Here is a 26,940-nt window from a genome sequence, read left to right as displayed (position 1 = left end):
GGGACATTTTCAGCTTCCAGGAATTGTGTACAGATCCTTGCGACATGGGGCCGTGCATTATCATGCTGAAACATGAGGTGATGGCGGCGGATGAATGGCACGACAATTAGCCTCAGGATCTCGTCAAGGTATCTCTGTGCATTCTAATTGCCATCGATAAAATGCAATTGTCTTCGTTGTCTGTAGCCTATGCCTGCCCATTCCATAACCCCACCACCACCATGGGGCACTCTGTTCACAATGTTGACATCAGCAAATTGCTCGCCCACACCACGCCATACAGGTGGTCTGCAGTTGTGAGGCCGGTTGGACATACTGCCAAAATCTCTAAAACGACGTTGGAGGCAGCTTATGGTAGAGAAATGAACATTCAATTCTCTGCCAACAGCTCTGATAGATATTCCTGAAGTCAGCATGCCAATTGCACGCTCACTCAAAACTTGAGACATCTGTGGCTTTGTGTTGTGTGACAAAAATGCATATTTTAGAGTGGCCTTTTATTGTCCCCAGCACAAGGAGTACCTGTGTAATGATCATGCTGTTAAATCAGCTTCTTGAGATGCCACACCTGTCTGGTGGATGGATTAACAAAGGAGAAATGCTCACTAACAGAGATGTAAAAAGAAAATCTCACAGAATTTGAGAGAAATAAGGTTTTTGTGCATTCATTTCAGCTCATGAAACATGGGACCAACACTTTACATGATGCGTTTATATTTTTGTTCAGTGTAGTTGAGTTGTCAACAAACGTGAATTCGATGTGAAATCAACAAAAAATGGCAGCATGTCATTGGATTTAGGTTAAACGTTTGGTAATAAGACGAAATTCCTTTACACGTTGATTACTTTGTGCAAATCCAATCCGTTTTCCACGTTGATTCAATGTCATCACATATTTGTTTTTGTTTTTATGACGTGGAAACAACTTTGATTCAACCAGTTTTCACCCAGTGGGATGACACTGTTCATGTACACTCTAGCTTGATTTTTTATTTTTTTTTTACCTTTCCAATTTTGTACTTTTCTAATTGTTCCTATAAACAGGTGCAAACTAGGCTATTCATATAATTTCTTGACGAAAACAAAATAATTCATATGATATCCAAATAGTAAATAGGATATTTTACTGTGAATAATGAGCTAAGAGGTTTTATAGTCTGTTTAAATTTGTTCAATACATTGTTTTTGCAAGGTATTTTCAGCCTGTAACCTTAGTAATATGACAACTAGTCTGTGGGAGTGGTCTTGGTCAAAATGGAAGGCTCTTGGACATTTTTACTAACTGCAGACACGTCTCCAATGCATAAATCCATACGAGTCTAAATAAGTCTGCGGTGTTAAGGATATAACTGAAGTCCATCAATGACCGAAGTCCAACATAAATGGTTCCCACACATTTTAAGGATCAAGAAGAACTACTGAATGTTTTAATACATTGTCTTGCATGGCTTTTATTTTCAGCAAAGATCAGCAAAGTTAAAGATGTTTTTCATTCTAGACACTGTTAAAGATGTGTATGAGGGGGTGTAAATTACCCCTTTCAAATAAAGGGGGGTGGGGTCTCAATCCAGAGCAGTGACATGATTTCCAGCACTGGGAGCCAAACAGGAATTACTGGCTCCCAAGGGCAAGGCTCCTGTTCCTCTTCGGAGAACACAGAGCGACCTCGTATGGGGGTTGGCTGCACATTCCCCAGCTCATCAAACATTATGATCCCTAAATTACTGTCAACACACACACACACACAGTTCAGTGTTCAGAAGGGGGATTCTTGCCCCAGGGCTGCATCTGCTTGAGAATTACCCGTAATATAGCACAGCTTGTGTTATGGTGGCTCATTCATGCTCTGCGTCTTTGTGATCGTACATTAGTAGAACAAGCAGGCATTCTATAAGGGTCTGCTGTCTAGTGTATTAATGATCCATGTAGTTTAGGACCGAAAAATACTAAAAAAGGTAATAATGGACAAGAGGGAGGGGCAGGAGAAGCACAGGATGTATAAGGGGTGGGGTGCAGAAACAACCTAATTCTCACACACAAACAGAATGCCAGGGCTGCTGGCTAACGTGTGAGAGAGTTACTAAACTTGTTTTGAATTACTTTGCTCCCAGTCCTGAGGCCCATTGCATTCCAAAACATGAGCATCAAATCGAGAACAAATGAAGGAAGTGATGTAAGAAGTTCCTAACTTTATCGTGGCCTAGCAGTCGTCACCTGCTGAACTAATTACCGTACTGCACAGGCCTGGTTACACGGCCACCATAGTTATTGGAACTGTGCTGGAAAGGAACAATGTGATAACATACACACTATACACACACACATACACATGGATTTTGTGTTGTAGATATGTGGTAGTAGAGTAGTGGCCTGAGGGCACACACCTAATATGTTGTGAAATCTTTTTCTTTTTCTTTTACATTTATTTAACTAGGCAAGTCAGTTAAGAACAAATTCTTATTTACAATGACGGCCTACACCGGCCAAACCCGGACGACGCTGGGCCAATTGTGCGCCGCCCTATGGGACTCCCAATCACAGCCGGTTGTGATACAGCCTGGAATCGAACCAGGGGGTCTATAGTGCTGCCTCAAGCACTGAGATGCAGTGCCTTAGACCGCTGCCCACTCGGGAGCCCAATCTGTTGTGAAATGTAGTGTAATGTTTTTAATTGTATACTGTATAACTGCCTTAATTTTGCTGGACCCCAGGAAGAGTAGCTGCTGCCTTGGCAGCAGTTAATGGGGACCCATGATAAAAACAAATACAAATGTGAAAACTAAATATCCAAGCCAGCAGAGTATGGTTCAGGCATAATAGCGTGAAAAGGGTATCCAACAAGAGAATTGACACATGAGAACTATCGGTATTTCAGTCATAAGATTCTGTACTACCTGTATGTGATGTGCATGTTGAGCAAATTAAGCATTAACGTAAGCATGCAAGTGAGCACACAGACACACTCTCTGGGAAAGAACCGGCAACTCAGAAGAATTTGCTGTGACAAATATGCCATCTAGTGGGCTGAAGTGTTAGAACAAGTTGTAATGACAGAAAGATGTGATGGTATGTATCTGTAAAATTCATCATTTAGTCTGCAGAACCTCACAGACAGTGTATGTCAGCGAAACATCACTACTGCAGCTGTTGTATGCTTTTCTACAGTAATACGTCCCTTTTTCCCCACTTCATATTTCAATTTATTTCCAAACTCCAACAAATTTCCAGGAGAAACAAAGCCCAACAATAACAAAGAGGTATTGTTCTTCTCAAAATAAATAAACAGGCATTATTTTACTATAAAATAAATGAAAAATGAAGACATGATTCCAAGCTTTAGCATATAGTTATCACATATCACACACACCAGAGTATAATTACATCATTACTATCAATAGTCAAGAAACAAACTTTGCTTTCACACCAGTTATGTACAGTATACAGGTACGTTTTCAAAGGAACGGTACACAGTGAATTCAAAGCACAAAATACTTACAGAATACACTGAGACTTCAGTTCGCTAATATGTACTGCATCTCTTTATCAATGGACATACAAATACTTAAATTTGTCAGTTTGAGTTGGTAATCAGCTAATGTAAAGAGAAGCAGCTCCCAGATTAACCTCAGTTAAAAGAAGCTTTAAACTTAAAAACCAGAAGAGAGATATGAAACTGTCAGTGTCTCTCTGGAAGATGGCGAAACTGCATGGACATATCAAGAATTCAAGGGGAAAGCAAATTGGTCATGCATTGACAAAATAATACCCCAAAAATACAAAATAAATATAAAATCACAAAACCACAGGCACAAACAAGAGATGTGTAAGGGTAAGAAGGAAAGAAGATAGGACACCACAAAATATGAGTTAACGTAATAGAGATTGAGTAATAGAGACCCCCCCCCGGACTGGCACAGGCAAGAAGACAGGGCAAGCATGCATGTGTAGAGAAACACAGCGCCAACCGAAGAATAGCTACCTCCACCACAAGTAGCCAGAAAAAGAGAGAAAAAGAAAACTGAGAGAAGGGTGAGAGACGGAGAAAGAGAGTTGTGAGATAATCACCATGGCTACTGCCTGTGTGGGGGTGTAGCCAGAGAGAGGAGCTGTCACTCATGTGCGTATTGCAAGACAATAGGAGAGAGCAAATGAGTGAGATCTGTCATCTTCGTTCAGATTGTATGCTTACCAGTAAACCTGCACCGAGTGCTTGAGTCAGATGATTACACAATGCACTCATTTGTCACAGTATCCAAACTAAAAGTCAAAAGTAAAATTGGTGCTAAACAAATTTGTGCAGATGTGTTGCAAGACAACAGTGTAATTTATGTATGATCGGTATATAATCTACAGTGCCTTCGGAAAGTATACAGACCCCTTGACCTTTTCCACATTTTGTTATGTTACAGCCTTATTCTAAAATGTATTAAATAAAAAAATAAAAAATATCTACACACAATACCCCATAATGACAAAGCGAAAACAGATTTTTAGAAACTTTTGCTAAAAAACAGAAATACCTAATTTACATAAGTATTCAGACCCTTTGCTATGAGACTCGAAATTGAGCTCGGGTGCATCCTGTTTCCATTGATCATCCTTGAGATGTTTCTACAACTTGATTGGAATACACCTGTGGAAAATCTAATTCATTGGACATGATTTGGAAAGGCACACACCTGTCTATATAAGGTCCCACAGTTGACAGTGCATGTCAGAGCAAAAACCAAGCCATGAGGTTGAAGGAATTGTCTGTAGAGCTCCGAGACAGGATTGTGTCGAGGCATATATCTGGGGAAGGGTACCAAAAAATGTCTGCAGCATTGAAAGGTCCCCAAGAACACAGTGGCCTCCATCATTCTTAAATGGAAGAAGTTTGGAACCACCAATACTCCTCCTAGAGCTGGCCGCCATGCCAAAATGAGCAATCGGGGAGAAGGGCATTGGTCAGGGAGGTGACCAACAACCCGATGGTCAATCTGACAGAGATCTAGAGTTCCTCTGTGGAGATGGGAGAACCTTCCAGAAGGACAACCATCTCTGCAGCACTCCACCAATAAGGCATTCATGGTAGATTAGCTAGTTGGAAGCCACTCCTCAGTAAAAGGCACATGACAGCACTCTTGGAGTTTGCGAAAAGGCACCTAAAGACTATGAGAAACAAGATTCTCTGGTCTGATGAAACCGAGATTGAACTCTTTGGCCTGAATGCTAAGCGTCACGTCTGGAGGAAACCTGGCACCATCCCTATGGTGAAGCATGGTGGTGGCAGCATCATGCTGTGGGGATGTTTTTCAGCGGCAGGGACTGGGAGACTAGTCAGAATCGAGGCAAAGATGAACGGAGCAAAGTACAGAGAGATCCTTGATGAAAACCTGCTCCAGAGCACTCAGGACCTCAGACTGGGGCGAAGGTTCACCTTCCAACAGGACAACGACCCTAAGCACACAGCCAAGACAACGCAGGAGTGGCTTTGGGACAAGTCTCTGAATGTCCTTGAGTGGCCCAGCCAGAGCCCAGGCTTGAACACGATCTCTGGAGAGACCTGAAACTCCCCAAATACAGGTGTGCCAAGCTTGTAGCATCATACCCAAGAAGACTCGAAGCTGTAATCACAGCAAAAGGGGCTTCAACAAAGTACTCAGTAAGAACACTAAGGTAACCTGCCTAAATGACTACCGACCCGTAGCACTCACATCTGTAGCCATGACGTGCTTTGAAAGGCTGGTCATGGCTCACATCAACACCATTATTCCAGAAACCCTACACCCACTCCAATTTGCATACCACCCCAACAGATCCACAGATGATGCAATCTCTATTGCGCTCCACACTGCCGTTTCACACCTGGACAAAAGGAATACCTATGTGAGAATGCTATTCATTGACTACAGCTCAGCGTTCAACACCATAGTGCCCTCAAAGCTCATCACTAAGCTAAGGACCCTGGGACTAAACACCTCCCTCTGCAACTGGATCCTGGACTTCCTGACGGGCCGCCCCCCAGATGGTAAGGGTAGGTAACAACACATCCGCCACGCTGATCCTCAACACGGGGGCCCCTCAGGGGTGCGTGCTCAGTCCCCTCCTGTACTCCCTGTTCACTCATGACTGCATGGCCAGGCACGACTCCAACACCATCATTAAGTTTGCATATGACACAACAGTGGTAGGCCTGATCACCGACAACGACGAGACAGCCTATAGGGAGAAGGTCAGAGACCTGGCCATGTGGTGCCAGGACAACAACCTCTCCCTCAACGTGATCAAGACAAAGGAGATGATTGTGGAATACAAGAAAAATAAGAGGACGGCACACGCCCCCATCGAGAGCATCCTGACTGGTTGCATCACCGCCTGGTATGGAAACTGCTCGGCCTCCGACCGCAAGGCACTACAGAGGGTAGTGCGTACGGCCCAGTACATCACTGGGGCCAAGCTTCCTGCCATCCAGGACCTCTATACCAGGCGGTGTCAGAGGAAGGCCCTAAAAATTGTCAAAGACTCCAGCCACCCTAGTCATAGACTGTTCTCTCTGCTACCGCACGGCAAGTGGTACCGGAGCACCAAGTCTAGGTCCAAGAGGCTTCTAAACAGCTTCTACCCCCAAGCCATAAGACTCCTGAACATCTAATCAAATGGCTACCCAGACTATTTGCTTTGCACCCCCCCCCCCACCCTCCCTCTTTTATGCTGCTGCTACTCTCTGCTTATGATCTATGCATAGTCAATTTTAATAACTCTACCTACATGTACAGTTGAAGTCAGAAGTTTACATACACTTAGGTTGGAGTCATTAAAACTCGTTTTTCAACCACTCCACAAATGTCTTTTTAACAAACTATAGTTTTGGCATGTCGTTTAGGACATCTACTTTGTGCATGACACAAGTAATTTTTCCAACAATTGTGTACAGACAGATTATTTCACTTATAATTCACTGTATCACAATTCCAGTGGGTCAGAAGTTTACATACACTAAGTTGACTGTGCCTTTTAAACAGCTTGGAAAATTCCAGAAAATGATGTAATGGCTTTAGAAGCTTCTGATAGGCTAATTGACATCATTTGAGTCAATTGGAGGTGTACCTGTGGATGTATTTCAAGGCCTACCTTCAAACTCAGTGCCTCTTTGCTTGACATCAGCCAAGACCTCAGAAAAAAATGTGTAGACCTCCACAAGTCTATCCTTGGGAGCAATTTCCAAACGCCTGAAGGTACCACGTTCATCTGTACAAACAATAGTACGCAAGTATAAACACCATGGGACCACGCAGCCATCATACCGCTCAGGAAGGAGACGCGTTCTGTCTCCTAGAGATGAACATACTTTGGTGCGAAAAGTGCAAATCAATCCCAGAACAACAGCAAAGGACCTTGTGAAGATGCTGGAGAAAACAGGTACAAAAGTATCTATATCCACAGTAAAACTAGTCCTATATCGACATAACCTGAAAGGCCGCTCAGCAAGGAAGAAGCCACTGCTCCAAAACCGCCATAAAAAAGCCAGACTACGGTTTGCAACTGCACATGGGGACAAAGATCGTACTTTTTGGAGAAATGTCCTCTGGTCTGATGAAACAAAGATAGAACTGTTTGGCCATAATGATCGTTGTTATGTTTGGAGGAAAAAGGGGGTGGATTGCAAGCCGAAGAACACCATCCCAACCGTGAAGCACGGGGGTGGCAGCATCATGCTGTGTGGGTGCTTTGCTGCAGGAGGGACTGGTGCACTTCACAAAATAGATGGCATCATGAGGAAGGAAAATTATGTGGATATATTGAAGCAACATCTCAAGACATGAGTCAGGAAGTTAAAGCTTGGTCGCAAATGGGTCTTCCTAATGGACAATGACCCCAAGCATACTTCCAAAGTTGTGGCAAAATGGCTTAAGAACAACAAAGTCAAGGTATTGGAGTGGCCATCACAAAGCTCTGACCTCAATCCTATAGAACATTTGTGGCAGAACTGAAAAAGCGTGTGCGAGCAAGGAGACCTACAAACCTGACTCAGTTACACCAGCTCTGTCAGGAGGAATGAGCCAAAATTCACCCAACTTATTGTGGGAAGCTTGTGGAAGGTTACCCGAAACGTTTGACCCAAGTTAAACAATTTAAAGGCAATGCTACCAAATACTAAATGAGTGTATGTAAACTTCTGACCCACTGGGAATGTGATGAAAGAAATAAAAGCTGAAATAAATCATTCTCTCTACTATTATTCTGACATAAATAAAGTGGTGATCCTAACTGACCTAAGACAGGGAATTTTTACTAGAATTAAATGTCAGGAATTGTGAAAAACTGAGTTTAAATGTATTTGGCTAATGTGTATGTAAACTTCCGACTTCAACTGTACATATTACCTCAATTACCTCGACTAACCGGTGCCCCCGCACATTGACTCGGTACCGGTACCCCCTGTATATAGCCTCGCTATTGTTCTTTTTACTGCTGCTGTTTAATTATTATTTGTTATTATTTTATATTGTGTCTTTTGTGTGATAATTGTTTTGGGTATTCTTTCTTATTTAAATAAAATAATTATTATTTATCCTTTATTTAACTAGGCAAGTCAGTTAAGAACAAATTCTTATTTACAATGACGGCCTACCAAAAGGCAAAAGGCCTCCTGCGGGGACGGGGGCTAGGATTTAAAATAAATATATACCTATATATATTTATAAATAAATATAGGACCAAATACACATCACAACAAGAGAGACAACACAACACTTCTTAAAACTGCATTGTTGGTTAAGGGCTTGTAAGTAAGCATTTCACTGTATGGTCTACACCTGTTGTATTCGGCGCATGTGACAAATACAATTTGATTTGATTTGATTTGAGTAAAGGGTCTGAATACTTAGTAAATGTGATATTTCAGTTTTGTTCATTTTATAAATTAGCAAAACATTTGAAAAACCTGTTTTTGCTTTGTCATTATGGGGTATTGTGTGTAGATTGGTGAGGGGGAAAAAACAATTTAATCAATTTTAGAATAAGGCTGTAACGTAACAAAATGTGGAAAAAGTCAAGGGGTCTGAATACTTTCTGAAGGCACTGTATATACCCCAAAATACATACATGGGTGTGTACAGTAATCGTGAGGCATTACTGTGTTGAATAAGGGCTGGAATTGAATCCATCTGAACAAGCAGCAACATTGCTCCAGTGCCAAGAAAAACGTCTCATTGTTATGAGCTTTGTTTTCTTCTGTTTTGTCTGACTGACATTACTGTAAACTTGCTTTTTCGTGACGCAGACACAATCGCTTTTTTTTCTTCACCATGGGAATTAACCAATGGAATTTCAGCCAAAGTGTAGCGGTACTTTCCATAAGTATTTTCCTACGGTGTAGTGTTTGTCATGATGATAGATAGAATGCAGGTTTAGAATAGTCACCAAAGTGTAACAAGGCTGTCTCAGACTCCTCTCCCCTTAAACAGGTACCGCCCCTGGGGGCAAGGTACAGTAGAACACCAAGCAGCCACAACATGATACTCATCTCCAGTTAGAAAAACAAGAAGCAAGCTTGCAGAAACAATCAAGAGGAAAATGACTACAAATAGTGGTTGCCCCGCAATGTGTGTTGTTTTTGTTCCATTCAATAGAAACCCACAATGGATTTCTGTACTGGGTCGCAAATTGGACTGCCTTGCAACTTGTCCTTTTAGTCTGTCGTCTCTCTGACTACAGTTTTAAGAGGAGGGCGCTTTTCGCAAGGACCTGTGCCCTGCCATCCCTGTGCGAGCCAAAGACTTTTAGGAATCTGTAATAAGAAAAAAAGCAAACAAAAAAGCAAACAAACAAACAAAAATCACACAAGACATGTTAGTGGTGATGCATTAAGACAAGGGAAAGTAATTCCATGACATTCCTTCACATTCTGACAATCATCCTGGCAGATTACGTTTGCATACAGTCGAGTCTATGCTGCTTGAGAGCATGTTTCTGACTGTCGATGGCAAATCAAAACAGAAAGCTCGAGGCTACGTGTTAATCATTTTAAAAACAGAGAAATATCACCTGGTTACAATACTATGTTCATCTGATTTGACTTTGTCTTATCAATTGGTTCAAGCATTCAGAACAACTCAGTATCAAATAAAAAAGCAAAGCAGGGATATATTGTTCATTATAAAACAATAAATGAATATCATGCCAATGATGGAATGGTGGTGGTTGCATTACCATGCGTCTCAGAATGAAATGAACGTTTATCTGTCGAGAACACCACTGTAAACTTAGCACGACATTGAGTAGTTTAGGGGCTTCAATGAAGCCCCTTTGTCAGATTTTGGAGGAGGGTCAACAACTTGTATAAGAGAATAAACTACTAATCTGTCGTACTATTCCTAATCAAGATAACATGCAAGCAGTGTCCTTTTCTAAATATCACATTGCTTTTTTGCTTTACTGTGTAAAAAGGCATGTCCTCTCTTTGATACTTTGAAACATGTCCACATGCAACAACTGATTTAGTTCGCCTCTCTGCTTCGCAAGATTACAGTAACTTCGCAAGCTTACAGTAACTTCGCAAGATTACAGTAACTTCGCAAGATTACAGTAACTTCGCAAGCTTACAGCAACCCCCTGGCAATGATGGTTGCTGCTCAAGCGCAGATATACTATGTACTGTGCATGCAACGCAGTGGAGGCTGGAAGAGCATAACTTGCATAACATGAGTCTGTCTTTAGGCATGCAATAATAGCTATTCCAAATAGGAATCGATATGTTTAGATGCAATGCTCACTAATATGAGAAACCGTACTGTACATATCTATATTTGTTGGTCAAATAAATCAAGATATTGACATTGGTTATTACTATTAGCGCTAGAAGCAAGGTGTAGCTGATATCGACAGTGGTGTCGAGTTGGTTCTGACAACTTAACACACCCACACCTGTTCATACACACAAACAAAGACTTCTCCAAAATTAGTTTGAACGGGTGCAAGATGGTAGAAAGTAAAAAGCACAAGTACAAATGTAAATACAGTCCGTTGTTCTGCAAGTTCCGTCTCACAAATTATTCTTGGATATTTCGGAAACTTCAGGGCGTTTAAAATGTCAAGAGATTGTTTATGTTTGTCCACCCATTGCCCCTCTCATAAAATGACAATTATATGTATGTCATAGCACCTTTGGCATTTGTGTCGAAAAAGACCTTGATGTAAGATGTGGGTACGTATCCCTCTTCATCCTCGTTCCTACGCACCCGCGTCCACCCGTCACCCTTATCCTCCTCTATGACATACAGCAGCTCCCCCTCGGCCATGGAAATGGTGCCTTCGTTCTGACCTGAGGAGACAGGAAAGAAAAACGTCAAGTCATTGTTATTTTCATTTGAGTGTGTTAAAATGCTACATTCACAAAAAGCCTATGCTGCACCAACAGTAGATAGTTAATGTGACAAACTCTCTAGCAGGGTGATGCGAAGCACCAAGTTAATTTGTAATCATCTAACAATAAACTATGTAATGGCATACATAGTTGAAATTTCAGAATATGCCTCGATGAGTCATATCCTCTTTGCAGCACTTTATTTTTACCTGCAGGGAAATGTTTTAACCCAACTGTCCATGACGGAAGAAGCCCTTTTCCTGTTATTTGAACCAGGTGAGACATATGTTCTGAAAAGTACAACAAACCCCAATCTAACAACAACACGTATTTTCAGAGGGGGCATTGGCGTACCTTCGAAAGGGTAGAGCGATTTACAGGTTCCGATAGTGGGGAGTGGGTCCTCTTCATCAAAGTCATCATCAAAGTCGGTGCTCCGAGATTTGAGGTGATGCTCTGTGCTATGATCCTCTGTGTAGCTGCCGTCCGGGCTAACCACATAAAAAATACAAACAGTTAAAGACCAACAAACCCAAATATCATATAATCCAAGGTTGCCCATTTGGCCATGGTGAGACGTGTGTCAAATCCATAAACCCATACATTTAAAGCTGTGTTAAAAAGCATACATTGAGTCAATAGACAGTCCTCGTTAGTTATATTTAGAGAATAATAATGTACAATAAGCCCCCAAACAAGTTTCAGTCAAAACACATGGTACATAGCTAGTACGAGGTGTGGTTGTGGTTTTTCTGTTTTTCTGTCAGCTTGTCCACTGATTCTGAGCTATAGTAATGTGCACATTTGTTCTACCTCTCTCGGTTGACAGGTGCACAGTTGTTGTTGACGGGTGTAGTAGCATTGGAGTCGTACAATCCACTTTGTCGTCTGTGTGGGTCACACTTTTCTGCTAACCTGGTCTCCACCTCTAGCAGCCAGGCCTGTGGACAGACATCAAAAGGTTTTGACTCAACAATACCTGAAATGTACATGGTGATACATGAACTAGCTACATGTCTCTTTTTTCAAAGGAGAGTGGAATATTTTTGATAGAGATTGGGAATGATAGAGGCCGATCGATGAGGGGAAAGATAGCGGTGAAAGTGTCAGACACGGGATTCAAACCCAGATTTTAGTCCGGAGCCTGGAGTCGGCAGCACTACCACTAGACCATACTCTGGCAAACATTAAATATCTAACAAGCATTGACATGAACCCTGTGTAACATTTCAACTTACTTCATATTTCCTTGAATCCAGTTCTAACTTGTCAATATTTTGCCTGATCTCCTCTAATCGTGGGTCCACACTGTTGGGGTCCCCCATGTGTGGGTTCTTTATGTACACGTCCTTCATTTTAGTCAGAGCATCGCTACAATACAAAATGGACAGCATGTCACATTCGGAATGAACACGCATTCATACTGAAGAACTGTTCCGTTTGTAAATAGACCAGAGATAGTTTAAAACTTCTCATATAGATACACAATTTGACTTTCACACATTTACTCTACCTCTGATCCATCTCTTTTTGAAGCTCCTTGTTGATGTCATTGATTTTGGCCTGGAGCTTCTTCCTCCTCTGTTCAGGAGGCAGGTGACTACAATCTTCAGGGCCAGAACCCTATGGGAAAACAAACAAACACCCAGACATACATACTCCTATTAAAAGCCTAACACCATGGAGCAGTGACTTTATTTTGTTTTATATATGTTTTTATAATGTCTTTATATTGACTTCATATTGTTATCAGCAACAATGAGATCTGAGATGAGCGTGTTCAGTTGAAAGTACACACTTTAGCAATATTCCTCTATAGGGATTGTACCTGTAACTACAATATAGTCATCAACCATCTGAAGAGTTGTGAAAACAGTCGTGCTTACCAGCTTGAGAGAAAGCTTTCCAAGTGAGGGGAGACAATGGGACGAAAAAGACACAATGTCAACATATGTTCAAAACTTTGAGACGGATGTATGAAACTGTACAAGCACAACTCGCAATGAAGGGCCATGTCAGTCTGAACAGTTTGTTCATCATTGGCAGCATTATATTTTCTCCACCGACAGTATGAACAAATGTTAAACAATGAACATGACACACACACCAATCGTAGATTGGAAAAGAACACAGTGCCAGAATACACACAATTTCCAAATTATTGTCTGTATGTAATAGGCCCAGAGGGATCCCATTCAAAGGGAATGTGCAATAGTAGGAGCCACTATCAGTAGGCCATAGTCACCATATCAATGTCTTAAGCACAGAGTCAATCTGCCCATACAAAATCAACTTACCCCGCGCTTCAGACTCCTTAAACATTGCATTTTATGTTTGGAGGTCATGAACTCATTGAGGCGGTGGGAGAGGGGCTCCTTGGGCTGCTGGGGAGACTGGGGGCCATTGGGCACGGCACCGGGTGATGGGGAGGTAGGGGGGGGAGGGGGTGGTTGGCGTGGGGAAGCTAACAAAGACATGAGCTACGGGTATGGGTCATGGAGCGGTATGGAACAAAACAATAAAGAAATTAGGAAAATGAACACCCAAAATGTAAAAAAATCAAAAATAATAATGAAACGATGGAAGGACAGAAAGAATCTGGTTACTAACACTTAAGACAGCAGCGATTAAGAGAGCATGTACAAAGTATGAGCATGTTATTGTATGACAATGAGAAAACACTGGGTCCAGCACGAGTTGAGCTTTTAGATAAATTGTGCTTCCAAATAAGCATTTATTTCATATTACAAAGATGTTCACTCTCCAATTTAGGCAGACACCTGGGCCCCATTCAGTTCACATTGTGGAACATTTCAGATAGAAATGTAATGAAGAGAGCGGAGAGGATTCCTTATTCTTCATGTCAGAGAGACGTGTGTTCTATCTACAACATATATTTCTGTCTGAACCTTCCACAACGTGGTGCCCTGCCGAACTCAGCCTTGGCTATTACAGTACTGTAGGTAGAGGGCAGTCTTGTGGACTGAAGGTGTTGTCCTTACCTTGTTTCTCTTGATGAAAGGCCATAGTTTGCCCCTGCTGTTGCTGCGGCTGGGCTTGCCCTCCCCCCGCGAGTTCAGATAGCTGGACTCTGACACGGTCCGCCTCATAGACAGACTATAGTCCTCAACTTCTACGTCGCCAGGTGGTTCGAAGCCAGACTTGTAGGATTCCACCACCTGCTTGGTGTCCTGTTGGGGGAAGTGATTTCATTCGTATATAATATTTGGAATATTATGAATATTCACCAAATGTATTTCAGCTTGAAGGCACCAAACTGAACCAAATAGCAGAAAATCATTTGCACTTTAAAGTGCAAGTATTCCTCTCGGAAGCCAACGTCAAAACAACGGCACATAAAAAGGTGATTCCACGCCAGCGGGAGTGGGAAATATTTTTGGTATCTCAGATTGTTCTGGCAATTCTCACATATAAACTTCATTGGGAGGAAGGAGATTTGAAATACGTTTTACATTTGCATCACAAACCAAAATTATGATGAAAGTGGCCATTTTAGGCCCTTTTTAGACCTAAACATGCCTCCTGTAAGACCTTATGGTCCGTGAACAGTACATGATACAGACAACATATTGGTGTCATTATACTCCTTTTAGTGTGCTCTTAACAAGTACAGTGGGGGAAAAAAGTATTTAGTCAGCCACCAATTGTGCAAGTTCTCCCACTTAAAAAGATGAGAGAGGCCTATAATTTTCATCATAGGTACACGTCAACTATGACAGACAAAATGAGGAAAAAAATTCCAGAAAATCACATTGTAGGACTTTTAATTAAGTTATTTGCAAATTATGGTGGAAAATAAGTATTTGGTCAATAACAAAAGTTTCTCAATACTTTGTTATATACCCTTTGTTGGCAATGACACAGGTCAAACGTTTTCTGTAAGTCTTCACAAGGTTTTCACACACTGTTGCTGGTATTTTGGCCCATTCCTCCATGCAGATCTCCTCTAGAGCAGTGATGTTTTGGGGCTGTCCCTGGGCAACACGGACTTTCAACTCCCTCCAAAGATTTTCTATGGGGTTGAGATCTGGAGACTGGCTAGGCCACTCCAGGACCATGAAATGCTTCTTACGAAGCCACTCCTTCGTTGCCAGGGCGGTGTGTTTGGGATCATTGTCATGCTGAAAGACCCAGCCACGTTTCATCTTCAATGCCCTTGCTGATGGAAGGAGGTTTTCACTCAAAATCTCACGATACATGGCCCCATTCATTATTTCCTTTACACGGATCAGTCATCCTGGTCCCTTTGCAGAAAAACAGCCCCAAAGCATGATGTTTCCACCCCCATGCTTCACAGTAGGTATGGTGTTCTTTGGATGCAACTCAGCATTCTTTGTCCTCCAAACACGACGAGTTGAGTTTTTACCAAAAAGTTATATTTTGGTTTCATCTGACCATATGACATTCTCCCAATCCTCTTCTGGATCATCCAAATGCACTCTAGCAAACTTCAGACGGGCCTGGACATGTACTGGCTTAAGCAGGGGGACATGTCTGGCACTGCAGGATTTGAGTCCCTGGCGGCGTAGTGTGTTACTGATGGTAGGCTTTGTTACTTTGGTCCCAGCTCTCTGCAGGTCATTCACTAGGTCCCCCCCGTGTGGTTCTGGGATTTTTGCTCACCGTTCTTGTGATCATTTTGACCCCATGGGGTGAGATCTTGCGTGGAGCCCCAGATCGAGGGAGATTATCAGTGGTCTTGTATGTCTTCCATTTCCTAATAATTGCTCCCACAGTTGATTTCTTCAAACCAAGCTGCTTACCTATTGCAGATTCAGTCTTCCCAGCCTGGTGCAGGTCTACAATTTTGTTTCTGGTGTCCTTTGACAGCTCTTTGGTCTTGGCCATAGTGGAGTTTGGAAAGTGACTGTTTGAGGTTGTGGACAGGTGTCTTTTATACTGATAACAAGTTCAAACAGGTGCCATTAATACAGGTAACGAGTGGAGGACAGAGGAGCCTCTTAAAGAAGAAGTTACAGGTCTGTGAGAGCAAGAAATATTGCTTGTTTATAGGTGACCAAATACTTATTTTCCACCATAATTTGCAAATAAATTCATTAAAAATCCTACAATGTGATTTTCTGGATTTGTTTTTCTCAATTTGTCTGTCATAGTTGACGTGTACCTATGATGAAAATTACAGGCCTCTCTCATCTTTTTAAGTGGGAGAACTTGCACAATTGGTGGCTGACTAAATACTTTTTTCCCCACTGTATGTCTAGGTTCTGAAATACAAATGTTCACATTCATTTATTCTACATTAAAAATACTAATATAAATCTCTAAAAACTACCCTTTTTTTAAGACATATTGTTTGTAACAATATACTTTACAAGTACATCACATTTCCAGAGTGGGCTCTCTGCTACATCTGAAGTTAGGATACATTTTATGAGCACCACCAACACAGTGAATGGGAAAATTGATTTGTAAAAGGAACTCCTTCTGCTGTTGATTTGCTCAATGTGCAATCCTAAAGGAGGGCTGTGATCTGTTTTGAAGAGTAATAATATGTCTAAAAATAAGCAAAATCAAAATGTGTAGTTTTGAGATATTCCTATTAATATTTTTATGTTTAATACATGTATGTTAAAATGTGTATTTTCAGAATCTAGACATACATGCTCTCTCCATATGTTCGAGCTGCTCTCTCCATATGTTAGAGCATATATCATGTACGGTTCACGGACCATAAGGTCTTACAGGAGGCATGTTTAGGTCTAAAAAGGGCCTAAAATTGCCACTTTCATCATGATTTTCCCCAAAATGGTTTGTGATACATATGTAAAAAGCATGTCAAACTTCCTTTGCCAGAACTATTTCAGATACCAAAAAATGTTCTGCTCCCACTGACGTGGAATTGCCCTAAACTCCCTTTTCAAGCGTAGGAAGACACAATTATAGCAAAGGCATGGCTCTTGAAACCCACCACAGAAAGCGTCTCAGAGTAGGAGTGCTGATCTAGGATCAGTTTTAGCTGAGTTCTAATGAATGAACAGGGGACCTGATTGTAGGTCAACACTCTTAGTCTGAAGATGCTTTATACAGTCCATGCTACTGCATTTATTTTTAACATCAGTAAGGCATATGTCAATGAATGCCCAACATCTTGATTCCTTCGAGTTATAGGATAAAACTGTCACTATCGGTGAGTCCGCTGTCACTATCGGTGAAAACACCCAACGACACCTGTGTGCGACTTTCCCTAGCAACAATTACATCTCATTAAAGTTGGACAGCCATTAATAAAAGGTGTGAATAATTTATGTCCTCCTATGGGCTCCTAACCCTTTACTGCTTAAGCGAATAGAACAATGGACGACCGCAATCACATTCTCTCCACACTTTTGTATTGAATTCCAGTCAAATGTCACAAAAATGTATAGCAGGTTTTTCTGTGCACGTTCCACACAGTTTGTCACTATGTAAAATGACTGTACATAACAAGAACCATGTTACGCACATGCACTAGGCCTACTCACCATTGTTGGCTCGATGGATGCTGCTGCATTGGTCATGCCATCTAAACATTTGCTAACAATAGGTAACACTTTCCGATTGACCTCTGCGTAAGTCTTCATAGACTCTGCCACTTTCTCGATCCTTTTCTCCTCCATCTCCTGTATTTTCTGAAACAAAGAAAACATTGTTTGATTACTGTACCTTCAAATAGGATTATGAGTTGCTAATCACACACACATCAGTTATATTGTAAATAGGGTGGGTACTGGTGAATAAAGTTCTCCCTGAAGCACTTTGAGTGCCTGCAAGTGCTATGACTACAGTGCATTCAGAAAGTATTCATACCCCTTGACTTTTTCCACATTTTGTTGTGTTACAGCCTGATTTCAAAATGCATTAAATATATTTTTTTCTCACCAATCTACACACAATACCCCATAATGACAAAGTGCAAACATGTTTTTAGAATTTTTTTCAAATTTCCTAAAAATGAAATACAGAAATACAGTACCAGTCAAACGTTTGGACACACCAACTCATTCCAGGGTTTTTCTTTATTTGTACTATTTTCTACATTGTAGAATAATAGTGAAGACATCAAAACTATGAAATAACACATATGGATTCATGTAGTAACCAAGAAAGTGTTAAACAAATCAAAACATATTTTATAGTTGAGATTCTTCGAAGTAGCCACACTTTGCCTTGATGACAGCTTTGCACACTCTTGGCATTCTTTCAACCAGCTTCATGAGGTAGTCACCTGGAATGCATTTCAATTAACAGGTGTGCCTTGTTAAAATTTAATTTGTGGAATTTCTTTCCTTCTTAAAGCGTTTGAGCCAATCAGTTGTGTTGTGACAAGGTAGGGGTGGTACTCAGAAGATAGCCCTATTTGGTAAAAGACCAAGTCCATATTATGTCAAGAACAGCTGAAATAAGCAAAGAGAAACGACAGTCCATCATGACTTTAAGACATGAAGGTCAGTCAATCTGGAACATTTCAAGAACTTTCTAAGTTTCTTCAAGTGCAGTCGCAAAAAACATCAAGCGCTATGATGAAACTGGCACTCATGAGGACCGCCACAGGAAAGGAAGACCCAGAGTTATCTCTGCTGTAGAGGATAAGTTCATTAGTGTTACCACCCTCAGAAATCGGCAATTAACTGCACTTCAGATTGCAGCCCAAATAAATGCTTCACAGAGTTCAAGTAACAGACACATCTCAACATCAACTGTTCAGAGGAGACTGCGTGAATCAGGCCTTCATGGTCGAATTGCTGCAAAGAAACCACTACTAAAGGACACCAATAAGAAGAAGAGACTTGCTTTGGCCAAGAAACACGAGCAATGGACATTAGACCGATGGAAATCTGTCCTTTGGTCTGATGAGTCCAAATTTGAGATTTTTGGTTCCAACAGCCGTGTCTTTGGGAGACGCAGAGTAGGTGAATGGATGATCTCCGCATGTGTGGTTCCCACCGTGAAGCATGGAGGAAGAGGTGTGATGGTGACACTGTCAGTGATTTATTTCGAATTCAAGGCACACTTAACCCCAGCATGGCTACCACAGCATTCTGCAGCGATACGCCATCCCATCTGGTTTGCGCTTAGTGGGACTATCATTTGTTTTTCAACAAGACAATGACCCAAAACACACCTCCAGGCTGTGTAAGGGCTATTTGACCAAGGAGGAGAGTGATGGAGTGCTGCATCAGATGACCTGGCCTCCACAATCCCCCGACCTGAACCAAATTGAGATGGTTTGGGATGAGTTGGACCACAGAGTTAAGGAAAAGCAGCCAACAAGTGCTCAGCATATGTGGGAACTCCTTCAAGACTGTTGGAAAAGCATTCCAGGTGACTACCTCTTGAAGCTGGTTGAGAGAATGCCAAGAGTGTGCAAAGCTGTCAACAAGGCAAAGGGTGGCTACTTTGAAGAATCTAAAATATAAAATATATTTTTATTTGTTTAACACTTTTTTTGTTACTACATGATTCCATATGTGTTATTTCATAGTGTTGATGTCTTCACTATTATTCTAAAATGTAGAAAATAGTAAAAATACATAAAAACCCTTGAATGAGTAGGTGTGTCCAAACTTTTGACTGGTACTTTATGGCATTTACATATTCACACCCCTGAGTCAATACATGTTTGAATCACCTTTGGCTGCGATTACAGCTGTGAGTCTTTCTGGGTAAGTCTATAAGAGCTTTGCACACCTGGATTGTACTATACTGAACAAAAAACTAAATGCAACATGCAACAATTTCAAAGATTTTACTGAGTTACAGTTCATATAAGGAAATTAGTCAATTTTAATAAATAAATGAGGCCCTAATCTATGGATTCGACATGATTGGGAATACAGATATACATCTGTTGGTCACAGATACCTTAACAAAATGGGCCTCATCACGGTATCTCTGTGCATTCAAATTGCCATCGATAAAATGCAATTGTGTTCGTTGTCCGTAGTATATGCTTGCCCATACCATAACCCCACCGCCACCATGGGGCACTCTGTTCACAACATTGACATCAGCAAACCGCTCACCCACACAATGCCATACACGTGGTCTGCGGTTGTGAGGTCAGTTGGACGTACTGGAAAAATGTTAAGACAATTTATGTCAAAACTGTAACTAGGCCACTCAGGATCATTCAATGTTGTCTTGGTATGCACCTCCAGTATAGATTTGGCCAGTGTCTTTTAGAAAGCAGACTGGACCAGGTTTTCCTCAACGATTTTGCCTGTGCTTATAGCTGTATTCAGTTTATTTTTATCCTAAAAAACTCCCTAGTCCATGCTGATGACAAGCATACCCATAACATGATGCAGCCCCACCATGCTTGAAAATATGAAGAGTGGTAGGCAATGATTTGTTGTGTTGGTTTTGCCCAAACATAACACTTCGTATGAGGGACAAAAAGGGACATTTTTTGCAGTATTACTTAAGTGCCTTGTTGCAAAAAGGATGCATGTTTTGGAATACTTTTATTCTGTACAGGGTTCCTTCTTTCACTCTGTCATGTAGGTTAGTATTGTGGAGTAACTAAAATGTTGTTGATCCATCCTCAGTTCTCATATCACAACCATTAAACTCTGTAACTGTTTTAAAATCACCATTGTCCTCATGGTGAAATCCCTGAGCAGTTTCCTTTCTCTCTGGCAAAACTGAGTTTGGATCTACCAATCGCCGCCCTTCTTTGCGATGCATTAAAAAAACACCCTGGTCTTTGTGGTTGAATCTGTGCTTGAATTTCACTACTCGATTGAGGGACCTTACAGATAATTGTATGTGTGGGGTACAGAGATGGGGTAGTCATTCAAAAATCATGTTAACCACTATTATTGAACACGGAATGAGTCCATGCAACTTATTATGCGATTTGTTAAGCACATTTTACTCCTGAACTTATTTAGGCTTGCCATAACAAAGGGGTTGAATACTTATTGACTCAAGACATTTCAGCATTACATTTCTTTATGAATTTCGAAAATGTTCTAGAAACAAAATTCTACTTTGACATTATGGGGTATTGTGTGTAGATCAGTGACACAAAATCTAAATGTAATCAATTTTAAATTCAGGCTGTAACACAACAAAATGTGGAAAAAGTAAAGGGGTGTGAATACTTTTTGAAGGAACTGTATATAAACCTATCAATTAGTACTGTGAGTGAGGTTAAATACCTGAAATATGTGAGGTATAAGGCTATAATAATGTTCATTCTGCTCCTTGTTAAACTTCTGCAGGTAGGTGAGGTATTCATTCTTGCTGTCCTCTGCCACTTGGTGTTTCAACTGGGCCTGCTGTCTGGCCTGTACACAGAGAGGAGGTTCAGACATGGGTTAAAGGTTCACACACCAACAAGTGGGACTGTAAACCCTGCGTAGATCCACAGAACACTAACAAGGCACATTTTGTGTTAACACGCATAACAACATCCGGATGATTCCTCACGAAACTATAACAAAAAAATAACATAATTATTGTATTTTCTGGGGGAAGTCAAGAGTATTGGTTAGTGTCATGTAATACAACACCTCAATCCACATTGAATGTTTACAATGACAAAATGATGGAAACATCAACCATAAACAACAACAAGAACAAAAGAAAAAGACAAAAGGGTTAGTTTTGCATGCACATAACCCACAAACACATAGTATGAGCACTGAGACACACTGTACACTGACAGAACAAGATCTAGATGCTGTTTCAGCAGACAGTTGAAGACTGTATCCATAACACCACAGGACTCAAAGTAAACAAATAAAACTTAACGGTAACATTTTGTATGCCTAACAGTATACGTTGCAATCTTAATATTCTTGGTTAACCCTGAACTAGAATCTCAGGTAATTGATCAGCTGCTCGAATAAGTTCTGGGTCCATACATGTTAAGAGAAGAGATGAAGAGATGCTAGAACGAGGAGCTCCACTCTCTCTCTTTGCAAGTTATGGTCCGAATGTCCCCTCCACTTCCGAAATTCGAAAGATGCTAACACCTGTGAAATCGTGATATGTCCAAATAACCATTGGCGAAAAACACAAACACTGGAACTACTGCTGCTCATTTTCGCATTCTTTCCAGACAGATTCTAGGGTACCAGTTATATTTACGTATACAGTGAGGGAAAAAAGTATTTGATCCCCTGCTGATTTTGTACGTTTGCCCACTGACAAAGACATGATCAGTCTATAATTTTAATGGTATGTTTATTTGAACAGTGAGAGACAGAATAACAACAACAAAATCCAGAAAAACGCATGTCAAAAATGTTAGCAATTGATTTGCATTTTAATGAGGGAAATAAGTATTTGACCCCTCTGCAAAACATGACTTAGTACTTGGTGGCAAAACCTTTGTTGGCAATCACAGAGGTCAGACGATTCTTGTAGTTGGCCACCAAGTTTGCACACATCTCAGGAGGGATTTTGTTCCACTCCTCTTTGCAGGGTTTCGAGGCTGACATTTGGCAACTCGAACCTTCAGCTCCCTCCACAGATTTTCTATGGGATTAAGGTCTGGAGACTGGCTAGGCCACTCCAGGACCTTAATGTGCCTCTTCTTGAGCCACTCCTTTGTTGCCTTGGCCGTGTGTTTTGGGTCATTGTCATGCTGGAATACCCATCCACAACCCATTTTCAATGCCCTGGCTGAGGGAAGGAGGTTCTCACCCAAGATTTGACGGTACAAGGCCCCGTCCATCGTCCCTTTGATGCGGCAAAGTTGTCCTGTCCCCTTAGCAGAAAAACACCCCCAAAGCATAACGTTTCCACCTCCATGTTTGACGGTGGGGATGGTATTCTTGGGGTCATAGGCAGCATTCCTCCTCCTCCAAACACGACGAGTTGAGCTGATGCCAAAGAGCTCGATTTTGGTCTCATCTGACCACAACACTTTCACCCAGTTCTCCTCTGAATAATTCAGATGTTCATTGGCAAACTTCAGACGGCCCTGTATATGTGCTTTCTTGAGCAGGGGGACCTTGCGGGCGCTGCAGGATTTCAGTCCTTCACGGCGTAGTGTGTTACCAATTGTTTTCTTGGTGACTATGGTCCCAGCTGCCTTGAGATCATTGACAAGATCCTCCTGTGTAGTTCTGGGCTGATTCCTCACCGTTCTCATGATCATTGCAACTCCACGAGGTGAGATCTTGCATGGAGCCCCAGGCCGAGGGAGATTGACAGTTCTTTTGTGTTTCTTCCATTTGCGAATAATCGCACCAACTGTTGTCACCTTCTCACCAAGCTGATTGGCGATGGTCTTGTAACCCATTCCAGCCTTGTGTAGGTCTACAATCTTGTCCCTGACATCCTTGGAGAGCTCTTTGGTCTTGGCCATGGTGGAGAGTTTGGAATCTGATTGATTGATTGCTTCTGTGGACAGGTGTCTTTTATACAGGTAACAAACTGAGATTTGGAGCACTCCCTTTAAGAGTGTGCTTCTAATCTCAGCTCGTTACCTGTATAAAAGACACCTGGGAGCCAGAAATCTTTCTGATTGAGAGGGGGTCAAATACTTATTTCCCTCATTAAAATGCAAATCAATTTATAACATTTTTGACATGCGTTTTTCTGGATTTTGTTGTTGTTAATCTGTCTCTCACTGTTCAAATAAACCTACCATTAAAATTATAGATTGATAATTTCTTTGTCAGTGGGCAAACGTACAAAATCAGCAGGGGATCAAATACTTTTTTCCCTCACTGTATCTGTCCACAAGAGATTACAATCTAAGCAATTATGCATTTTATTTGTGTCTATATTTGTTATTTGTGTACAGTGCTGTGAAAAAGTATTTGCCCCATTTCTAATTTTCTCAATTTTTGCTCCCTTACACTCAATAACCACCTTTAGGTACAATGCTTCCTGTAGTTGTTGATCAGTCTCTTACATCACTTTGGAGGAATTTTGGCCCACTCTTCCATGCAGAACTGCTTTAACTCAGCGACATTTGAGGGTTTTCGATCATGAACTGCTTGTTTCAGGTCCTGCTACAACGCCATTCTAAAACTTAAAATGTGTTGCTTTTCAGCCATTCTGATGTAGACTTGCTTGTATGTTTTGGATCATTGTCTTGCTGCATGACCCAGCTGCGCTTCAGCTTCAGCTCACAGACGGATGGCATGACATTCTCCTTTAGAATTCTCTGATACTGAGCAGAATTCATGGTTCCTTCAATGATGGCAAGTCATCCAGGTCCTGAGGCAGGAAAGCATCCCCAAAGCATCACACTACCACCACCATGTTTGACTGTTGGTATGAGGCTCTTACTGTGGAATGCAGTGTTTGGTTTTCCCCACTGATCCAAACACACAGGCAAGTCTACATCAGAATGTCTGAAAAGCATTTCATGTTTTGGAATGGCCTACTCAAAGTCCAGACCAAAACCTTATTAAGATCTTGTGACAGGGCCTGAAATGAGCAGTTCATGCTGGAAAAACCACAAATGTTGCTGAGTTAAAGCAGTACTGCATGGAAGAATGGGTCAAAATTTGTCCACAGCGATGTGAGAGACTGATCAATAACTAAAGGAAGCGTTTGGTTGCAGCACAACCAGTTACTGAGTATAAGGGGGCAATTACTTTTTCACACAGGGGCATTAGGTGTTGCATAACTTAAATAAATGAAATAAGTATCCAAATGTTGTGTTATTTAATGACTCAGGTTCCCTTGATCTAATATTAGGTTTTGGATGACAAAAAACAGAAAGGGGGCAAATACTTTTTCACAGCACTGTATATATGAATATGTTTACATGTGTCTTCACTCAATTATCATTTGGAAATCCTGTACACACTAACAGACCCCAGCAGTTTCTTACTGTAAATACCCATTCCAATCCATAACTGTGTCCCATCCAAGCCTTAGAAGATCTTTGGAGATCTTAATTTGAAATTATGTTCTGAGTGAAACAGGCAATGGTATGTCTATGGGGATACATTTAACATAGAGACAGATCCTTACAGACATATAGACACCTCGTAAACCTACCTTGAGAGAGCACCGCTTTAAGGCATGTTAGAAAAGAAAAACACTGAGTTAGTTTCAGAGCACTACAGAGAGGTTTTAGACGTCCTAATTATGTGAACGTTTTTTTAAATGATCAGTTATGTACTGAATGAATTACTAGGCTGCAAAAAGTATTGAACTATAAGCAACATAGTGGTTACAGTGCATTCGGAAAGTAATCAGACCCCTTGACTTTTTCCACATTTTGTTACGTTACAGCCTTATTCTAAAATGGATAAAATTCAATTTTTACCTCATCAATCTACACACAATACCCCATAATGACAAAGCGAAAACAGGTTTAGAAATCTTTGCAAATGTATTACAAATAAAAAACTGAAATATGACATTGACATAAGTATTCAGACCCTTTGCTATGAGACTCGAAATTGAGCTCAGGTGCATCCTGTTTCCATTGATCATCCTTTAGATGTTTCTACAACTTGATTGGAGTCCACCTGTGGGAAATTCAATTGATTGGACATGATTTGGAAAGGCACACACCTGTCTATATAAACGTCCCACAGATGACAGTGCATGTCAGAGCAAAATCCAAGCCATGAGGTCTAAGGAATTGTCCGTAGAGCTCTGAGACAGGATTGTGTCGAGGCACAGATCTGGGGAATGGTACCAAAACATTTCTGCAGCATTGAAGGTCCCCAAGAACACAATGGCCTCCATTCTTAAATGGAAGAAGTTTGGAACCACCAAGGCTTTTCCTAGAGCTGACAGCCCGGCCAAACTGAGCAATCAGGGGAGAAGGTGACCAAGAACCCTAATGGTCACTCTGACAGAGCTCCAGAGTTCCTCTGTGAAGATGGGAGAACCTTCCAGAAGGACAACCATCTCTGCAGCACTCCACCAATCAGGCATTCATGGTATAGTGGCCAGACGGAAGCCACTCCTCAGTAAAAAGCACATGACAGCCCGCTTGGAGTTTGCCAAAGGTCACCTAAAGGACTCTCAGACCATGAGAAACAAAATTCTCTGGTCTGATGAAAGCAAGATTGAACTCTTTGGCCTGAATGCCAAGCGTCATGTCTGGAGGAAACCTGGCACCCTTACCACGGTGACGCATGGACCTCAGACTGGGGCGAAGGTTCACCTTCCAACAGGACAACAACCCTAAGCACACAGCCAAGACAACGCAGGAGTGGCTTTGGGACAAGTCTCTGAATGTCCTTGAGTGGCCCAGCCAGAGCCTGGACTTGAACCCTATCTGAAATCTATGGAAAGAACGGAAAATAGCTGTGTAGCAATGCTCCCCATCCAACCTGACAGAGTTTGAAAGGATCTGCAGAGAAGAATGGAAGAAACTCCCCAAATACAGGTGTGCCAAGCTTGTAGCGTCATATCCAAGAAGACTCAAGGCTGTAATCATGCCAAAGGTACTTCAACAAAGTACTGAGTAAAGGGTCTGAAAACGTATGTAAATGTGATATTTCTGTTTTTTATTTGTAATACATTTGCAAAATATTATAAAAACCTGTTTTTGCTTTGTCATTATGGGGTATTGTGTGTAGGGAAAAACCAATTTAATCCATTTTAGAATAAGGCTGTCACGTAACAAAATGTGGAAA

The 26,940-nt window shown here is 41.3% G+C and overlaps 1 protein-coding gene across 1 annotated transcript in view; it reads right to left on the bottom strand.

Moving 5' to 3' along the window:
* Positions 1-9,025: 9,025 nt before the first annotated feature.
* LOC121551289 (formin-binding protein 1-like) overlaps positions 9,026-26,940 on the bottom strand; it is a 31,003-nt gene continuing 13,088 nt past the window's right edge. The window contains exons 7-17 of the mRNA XM_041863861.2: positions 25,343-25,357; positions 21,532-21,660; positions 17,851-17,997; positions 14,350-14,538; positions 13,645-13,827; positions 13,234-13,248; positions 12,861-12,970; positions 12,586-12,718; positions 12,161-12,288; positions 11,702-11,838; positions 9,026-11,305 (exon numbers count right to left, since the gene is read on the bottom strand). Of these exons, the coding sequence (XP_041719795.2) occupies positions 11,127-11,305; positions 11,702-11,838; positions 12,161-12,288; positions 12,586-12,718; positions 12,861-12,970; positions 13,234-13,248; positions 13,645-13,827; positions 14,350-14,538; positions 17,851-17,997; positions 21,532-21,660; positions 25,343-25,357 (1,365 nt within the window). The 3' untranslated portion in view covers positions 9,026-11,126. The remainder of the gene's footprint in view (positions 11,306-11,701; positions 11,839-12,160; positions 12,289-12,585; positions 12,719-12,860; positions 12,971-13,233; positions 13,249-13,644; positions 13,828-14,349; positions 14,539-17,850; positions 17,998-21,531; positions 21,661-25,342; positions 25,358-26,940) is intronic.

Source organism: Coregonus clupeaformis, chromosome 18, assembly GCF_020615455.1.
Source record: "Coregonus clupeaformis isolate EN_2021a chromosome 18, ASM2061545v1, whole genome shotgun sequence".
NCBI lineage: Eukaryota > Metazoa > Chordata > Actinopteri > Salmoniformes > Salmonidae > Coregonus > Coregonus clupeaformis.
This window is presented reverse-complemented; position numbering and strand designations above follow the sequence as displayed.